Source organism: Plasmodium gaboni, chromosome 14, assembly GCF_001602025.1.
Source record: "Plasmodium gaboni strain SY75 chromosome 14, whole genome shotgun sequence".
Lineage (NCBI taxonomy): Eukaryota > Apicomplexa > Aconoidasida > Haemosporida > Plasmodiidae > Plasmodium > Plasmodium gaboni.
Genome location: NC_031494.1, coordinates 734,402 through 742,973, shown reverse-complemented (window position 1 = coordinate 742,973; position 8,572 = coordinate 734,402). Strand labels below are relative to the sequence as shown.

Sequence of the window (8,572 nt, the reverse complement as noted above, 5' to 3'; positions counted from 1 at the left end):
TTAAAGATAAAGATATATTACCCCAAGTTTTATTTCCTAAGCACGATGGTTTTTTAGGTGCTCTTGGATGTTTTTTCCTTGCCTAGTTTGTCATTCAAAATTTTGATATGTTATAATATATTTATATATATATTATGTATGTGTAAAATATTTTTTTTTTTTTTTTCATTACATTGTTAAAAATATACTGAATTAAATACACATAAATAAATAAATTAATATATATATATATATATATATGTTCCTTTTTTATGTGTGATATTGAATTTTTTTTTTTTTTTTATTTTGATTTTATAGTATATTTAATTTTATTTATATTCTTTATTTTATCTATTAATTTACTTTTACTCATATAAGTGTATATGCTATTAAATAAATAGAATTCCGAACCTTGGAATATTTAAATAAATAAATATATAAATATATAAATATATATATATATATATATATTTTCCAAGAATATGAGTTTTTTTTTTTTTTATTATTTTTTATTTTTTTTTTTTTTTTTCAAACAAAATATTATATAACATACATATGATATTATTCCATATAATATCTTTCATTTAAAAATAAAAAGGATCACACATATATGTATTATTAAGATATGTTAGGGTTAATAAGAAAGAAGAAAATATAAATTAATGTGTATATAATATATATAATATATATATAACATATATTAATTTATGTTCTCTTCTTTATTTTACTGTTGTAGGGTTTTATATAGTAGTCTTATTAAAAAGATAAAAAAAAAAAAAAAACATTAAAGCATGATTAATAGTAACATAATATTTTTATTTTGTTATCATGTGTTCTTGTGCATATTAGGATGTCTATTTTTTGAAAATTTTTTATTTAAAGATTTTGATAATCGTTTTAGTTTAGTAAAAATAATATTTTGTTGTTCATTCGTTTTATGTCTATCGCTTCTTTCTATGATATTATTCGAGATAAGTGGATTTATTGCAACAAGATTACAATTATTTATATGGTATATAGATATAAGTCTTATGATATTATTTATTTATATAATAATTCCTATAAGTTTAATATATACATATGTAACATATGAAGATGAAAAGACATCAAGCAGTTTATTCAAGTTTCAATATTTTTATACTACATTAATTAAAATGAATAATAAAAAGAAAAAAAAAAAATTGTATTCAGAAGATGAAAATGAAAAAGAAAATAAAAGTGTAGAACAAACAGGACAACCAAAAGAACAAGAAAAAACTAATTTTATGAAAAGATTACTTTATGTAAGTGAAGATTTAATTGAAAAGATGAAGAATTATAATTATAAAATAAAATATAAAAATAAACAGAAATTATATAAATTTATAATTGGATGTATATTTCTATTACCAATAATATGGTTTACATTTTATAAAATATCTATGATGACTTTAAAAAATAATAAAGATATATATGATAAATCAGATATATATAATATAGGTTCTATATTATTAGATAAATTTAATGAGATAAATAAAGAGTTTGAAGAAGAATATAATATTAAGAATCATAAAAATAATTATTTTTTCTTTTTTAATATTATGAAAAATCTTTTAACATATATGTCTGTAACAGGTATGACTATAGTTAGTGCTCTCTCTGCATTTACTAGCTTATATTCACCATATAGTAATATAAGTAATTTTTTTTTTTTTGTTAATATTAAAAAAGTTAAAGTTATTGAAAAAAAAATCAAGTTCATAAAGGATCAGTTGTCTTCAAAAAAAAAAATACTCTTACTATATGAGTACTATCCTCATTTGATAAAACCTTTTTATGAAAATCAAAAAAAGAAATATGATAATCTACATAATAATACATTTTATTATAAATATAATTATGATTCGAATGATTATAAAAATTATAGAGACGATATAGGACTACAAAATATAAATGAAAGTAAAAGTATATATCATAATAATAATAATAATAATAATGCAACTAATTGTATAACTAATTATTTGCAAACAGGTACTTCGCATGGGCTTAATAACACACACAATAATAATAATAATAATAATGTTAATAGTATTGTGAAAAATGCAGATAATATATATAATATAAATCATACAAATAATCTAGACACACATTATTTTCAAAATAATATCAACTCTATAAATAAGTCTAGAAATTCTTATAAACAATACACAAAAGAGAAATATAACAATCATAATAATAATATAAATGATTTGAATATAAATAATAATATTTTTAGTAATAATAAAAACGATCGAATACATAGAACATATAAAAATCATCAAGTGATAAAATATGATGATTTAGAAAACAAAGATAATAATCTAAAAAAGGATATTAAAAAAGAGGACATATTTTTTACATCTTTTAAAAGTTATAAAAAATGTAATTTATATTTAGGTAATTATAAATCTATCTATAAAGATATATATGAAACATTTATTAAAAGAGAAAAAAGTTTTATTAGTTTGTTTAATATAACTACGTTATCACAAAGAAAAGATAATAATCTATTATATATTAGTGAACAAATAAATTGTAAAAATTATAGTATGGATGATATTATTATTGTAAATAAATATAAAGAACAAAATGAAGAAGAAATAAAATTATATAACAATGATAATTTAGAAGAGAAAGAAAAAACTTGTATAGAGAAATATAATAATGAAAATGGTTTTATAAACGAATTTTCTAATAATGATATAAAAAATAATTCATACATAAAAAATAATAAACAAAATTCATTTAATCAAAATATAAGTAGTAATAATTTATGTAAAAGAAATATAAAATCATCAAATAATATATTAGATGATATGCATATGGAATATGAAAAAAAATTTCGTTTTTTTAAAACAAAAGAAGAAAATATATCTTTAGAAAATAAACTATCAGATGATTACATGAGAGAATATAAAAATTCAAATGGAAAATATAAATCTTTATTTCATTTTAAGTATCCTATATTTTCCTTTAAAAGATTTTTTAAAGGTTCTAAAAATAATATTAGTTCAAAAGAATACCAAGTTAGCGATGGTTTACATAAGAACAACGAAACAAATTACACACACAATGGTAATAATAATAATAATAATAATAATTATTATAATTGTGATAATATTCCTAGTAATAATAATATGAATAATAATATGAATAGTATTAATTATAAGTGGGATGGATTTATTAAGAAATCCTTCATATCTTCCTTTTTTTATGGCTTTCAAAAACCATATAAAACGTTTCAAAGTGTTAAGGAATTTTTCACAAGAAAGAAAGATAATGTGAATAAAAAAAGTAAACAAGTGTTAATACAAGATATAAAATCTTTAGAATATATGGTAAAGAAATTATATTTCTTATTAGATGATGTTATAAAAGAACAAATAAGAATAAATCAAAGTACAACATTTTGTGGTATTCTTTTATATATACTTGGTATTATAATGTCTATATTATGTCTATATAAAATTATTAAAACGTGTTATATAATATATATGATAGAGATACATTATAAATTTATATCAGCATATAGTAGTGGACATGTATTAATGTTATTTTATTCAAAAAATATGAATATCTCTATTATAAATGAATTAAAAAATGTTTTACATATTGTTCATATAAATATTAATCTAGATAATTATGTTATTTCTATTACATCCATATTATTATTATGTTTCATATTTACTAATCTAAAAACATTTATGGAAAAAATTATAAAATTAAGATATTCAACAAAATCTTCTTTATATTCAAATCTAGCCATTCTATTAATGTGTGAAATTATGGATTTATATTTCTCAGCTTATTGTATACAACTATTTGATTATCTACCTGTCAAAGAAAAAATTAAAATGTTATATATATTCTTTAATAATAATTTATTAAATCTATTTAAACTCAAATATCATTTTGATTTTGTTTATGTCATATCATTATTCATTTCTTTAATTCTACTTAAATTCCATCACAAAAACAAGTCGGATCAATTTAAAGAAATATAACCGGCAAATAACAACACCAACATATAAATAAATAAATAAATAAATATATATATATATATATATATATATTATATATTGTTAAGATTTATAACTTTTTTTAAATGTTTAAATAGTTTTATTTTTTTAAAATCATAAATAAATATATATATATATATATATATATATATATATATATATATATATTATATATATATATTACATATGTGTGTCTGATTTTACTTAGGTTCATTTTTTTTTATATGACATGTATATAAAAAATTTTTTTTGTTCTATAATTTTTTAACATATATAGACATATATATTTATATTTTTATTTATATATATTTCATTTGATTTATTTTTTTAAAAAGTTCTATAACAAAACATTTTGTGTTAAGATGCCCAAATGATGAGCATGAAAGATGTAACAAGGTAAAACGCTGCGTAAAAAATTTATGAAATTTATAAAGTGCACATATACAAAACATTTACTTTTTAATTATAGCACAATGTTTATATACAACAAAAATGAAACATAACGTAAATATATACATACATGTATAAATATAAACACAAATACAAGTATATATATATATATATATATGTATATATTTATAATATGAATAGACTACGAATCCAAGACCTGCTGTGTGAATAATCCATATTGAGATATATATTCATTCCAATATTTTTTTGCATGTAACATAGAATTAATAATATCTACCAAGTGAGACATACTGATTCTTATTTGTAACATAGAATCTCTTTCTCTTAATGTAATGGTTTTATCTTTTAGTGTTTGAAAATCTATTGTTACAGCAAAAGGTATACCGATTTCATCTGTTCGTGCATATTTTTTACCTATAGATACACTAGAATTATCTATTTTTGATGATATATTATATTGATTTAATAACATTTGTATTTGTTTAATATATGGATAAAATGCTTTATTATTTGATATTGATAATATAGAACATTTAATAGGAGCTAATTTATATGGTAATGATAAATATTGTCTTTCTTCTTTATCATCAGTAAATTTTCTAATTCTAAAAGAATGCTCTAGAATACAAAATATTAATCTACCTATTCCAAATGAAGGTTCTATAACATTAGGAATAAAATTTTCTTCTTGAACTTTTTTTTTATATTTTTGAAATGATAACATATCTCTTGTTAATTCAAATTTATATTCATTATCTGTAGAATCATTATTTACAACATTTAATATATATTTATTATTTTTATTTAATTCTTCATCAATAAGTAGTAATTCTTCATTTGTTTTTTCATTTAAACAAGAATAGATTTTATTTTGATCACTCTTAAAGGTATGTCCTATTTTGGCTTTATTCGGTATCATTTTTACAAATTCCATTTCAATAGGTTCATTATATTTTTCACAAGCATATAAATTTGCACCTGTATATTTCATATGATGTTGTAAATCATATGCTGATCTATCTGCATGTCCAACAACTTCAATAAATCCAAAAGAAGTTAATATTTCAGCATCCCAACAATCATTTGCATAATGTGCCATTTCTGTTTTTAAATGTTGTCTAAATCGTATACCATCTTTATTAATTCCACATTTTAATAAAAATAAATAGGTTCTTGCTAAGAAATATGCTAAAGCTTCATTTGCTATAATCTTTTTTTCTACTGCTTCTTCTAATGTCATATTTTTAATTATCATTCCATCCGTTAATTGATTATCTCTAGGATATAATGGTAACATTAAATATTTAAATAAATCATATTTCTCATGATTCTTTTTTTTAGGATTTACAAAATATTCTATTTCAGCCATCTGAAATTCTCGAACTCTTAATAAACCATTTCTTGGAGATATTTCATTACGAAATCCAAGGCCTAATTGTGCTCCTGCAAATGGTGTTTTTCCCCCATTATATTCTAAGAGCTTCTTAAAGTTAACAAATATTCCTTGTGCCGTTTCGGGTCTTAAAAAAGCAATATTATTCATATTATTATTATTATTATTATTTGTATTAGTATTATTTAAATTTTTATTATCATCCACATTTTTACATTTCTCCTTATTTTTATCTTCTGTATTATCATCCTTTGGTCCTATTTTTGTTTGAAACATTAAATTAAATGGAAAAGGATCTGATAAATCATTTTTTAATGGTGATTTTATATTATACTCTTTAATAATTTCTTTAATTTCATCTTGATTCATACCATCTAATTTTCTTAATATTAATTCGATTTTTTGTATTAACACTTCTGTGTCATTTTCCCCCCCTCCAAATGTATTACAATTATTAATATTGTTAATATTATTAATATTATTGTCATCATTATTATTTTTATGGTTTATGTCATCAACTCTCTTTTGTTTCTTTTCTTTTTCTTCAACATGTTCATCCTCTTTTGTATTCTTTTTCCTTAATTCTTCAATTTTAGCTCTTAGAAAATCACCCAAGTATTTATCTGCCCTATAACAATCATTTGTTACTACATCACGAATCATTAAATCAGTAAATCGATCCACATGCCCAGATGTTTTTAATACTTGATAAGGAGTTACACAAGAACCTGATATTTCTAACATCTCATCATAATATATAAAATGACATCTCCATAAATTTTCTAATTCAGATTTTAATAAACAACCAGAAGGACCATAATCAAATAAACCAGATGCACCACCATATATTTCAAATGAGTTAGTATAAAAAAATTTTCTTTTTACTAAATTTTCTAACTTTGTACGATTTTCAATTAATTTTAATTCTTCACTAGGTTTACTATATAAATCTTTTAATTTCATTTTTTTTTCTTGTAATAATTTTTCATTTTCCATATATTCCTTTTTTAATTCTTCATCATTCATTTCTTTAATACATTGATTTCTTTCAATTAAGGATGATATTTCACAACTATACTTTTCTATAAGTTCTTCCACACTACCACATTCATCATTTTCTTTTTGTTCCTTTATATTATTGATATCACTCATTTTGTTTGAAAAAACATAAAAAAAATTAAATTTTCTTTTTCTTATCTTTTGTTTATTATATAATACTTTATTATCCAACACAAACGAGCTAACCTTTCTTAATTCTCTTGAGGGAAATAAATGATATTTATTATTATTATTATATCGTATGTTCTTTATATTTATCTTAGAAATAAAACTATATGTTTTATTCTCAAAAAAAAACATAGAAAGCAGAAATATTACAATAATTATCATATACAAACTATTCAAATATATGTATATATATATGTATATATATATGTATATACATTTTTTTTATTTTTTTCTAAACCATAATTATTTTATAAATATATAAATATATATATATATATATATATATATATGTATATATTCTTTATTATATATCTAAGAATATTATCTTTTCTCAATATTCGATGGATTTCTCCTTATTTTCATTTTAACATTATATGAGAACAAAATAAAGAATTTACTATTATTTATACAATAGTATAAAAGTATTTAGTATATAGGAGAAAAAATATTTTAATTATCATCAAAAAAATAAAAATAAAAATAAATAAATAAATATATATATATATATATATATATATATAACAAAGCAAAAAAAAAGAATATAAGAAAAGGAGAAAAGAAAAAAAAAAAAAAAATAAGAAAAGAAAAGAATAAAATAATAGAAAAATTAATAATAAAATAATTTAATTTATTATATATATATTATATATTATATTTATAATATTTAAAAAATAAGGGAAACATCCATAAATATATATAATACATATTATACATATATATATATATATATATATATATATATTCATTTATTACTATATTAGTTTGACCTTTAAATTTATATCAAGTGCACAATAGGTAAAAATAATTTTACGGTATAGAAAAAAAAAAAAAAAAAAAAAAAATTAAAATTAAAATAATAATATTATTATTAATATTAATATTAATAAATGTTTACCTTATATTAAATAATATAAAGGAATTGTTAATAGAATATTGCCTTTTTCAAAAAGACCGATAATATCATTCAACCTAAAAGTAAGCATTTTGTTCTACCGTTATTTATTCCATTCATTTTATTATTATAATATATATATATATATATATATATGTACAATATCAAAGTGATGATTTTTAAACAAACTTATCTTTACTTTCAAATTGAAATTTTTTTTTTCATTTTGTGCCTTAACATTTTATATACACACATAAGATATATATATTTAAGGTCATATTAATTTAATAAAAAATATTAAGCCTTTTCATGCAATAAAAATTAAAAAATATGCATATATTTTTCTATGTTCACAAAGACCATATATAGTATAAAATTATTCTTTTTCTTTTTTAAACTTATTATAATGGTTGTCTTCTCCAACTTTATTTTTTATTTAATTATATTGTTAATTATCCCATGACATAATAAACTACAAATTATATAACAAAATAAAACGTTTATGTTTATTATAGTATTCCGTTATGTATTCCTTTTTTTTTTTTTTTTTTTTTTTTTATTAATATATATAATGAACTAGCCATAAATCGCAAAAAAAAAAAAAAAAAAAAAAAAAAAAAAAAAAAAAAAAAA

At 18.7% G+C, this 8,572-nt stretch overlaps 3 protein-coding genes across 3 annotated transcripts in view; 2 read left to right on the top strand and 1 right to left on the bottom strand.

Moving 5' to 3' along the window:
* Positions 1-86, top strand: part of PGSY75_1420600 (putative pantothenate kinase) — a gene marked incomplete at both ends in the record, with an annotated part of 1,978 nt that extends 1,892 nt beyond the window's left edge. Inside the window, one exon of the mRNA XM_018787908.1 lies at positions 1-86. Within this exon, the coding sequence (XP_018639279.1) occupies positions 1-86 (86 nt within the window).
* A 684-nt stretch (positions 87-770) lies between these two features.
* On the top strand, positions 771-4,001 carry PGSY75_1420500 (putative membrane protein; the record flags this gene model as incomplete). The annotated part of the gene is made up of 1 exon (XM_018787906.1): positions 771-4,001. The coding sequence occupies one exon, from the start codon at positions 771-773 to the stop codon at positions 3,999-4,001; it is 3,231 nt and encodes a 1,076-aa protein (XP_018639278.1).
* Positions 4,002-4,608: 607 nt separating this feature from the next.
* Positions 4,609-7,209, bottom strand: PGSY75_1420400 (glycine--tRNA ligase; the record flags this gene model as incomplete). Its single annotated transcript, XM_018787905.1, has 1 exon — positions 4,609-7,209. The coding sequence occupies one exon, from the start codon at positions 7,207-7,209 to the stop codon at positions 4,609-4,611; it is 2,601 nt and encodes an 866-aa protein (XP_018639277.1).
* Positions 7,210-8,572: the final 1,363 nt, after the last annotated feature.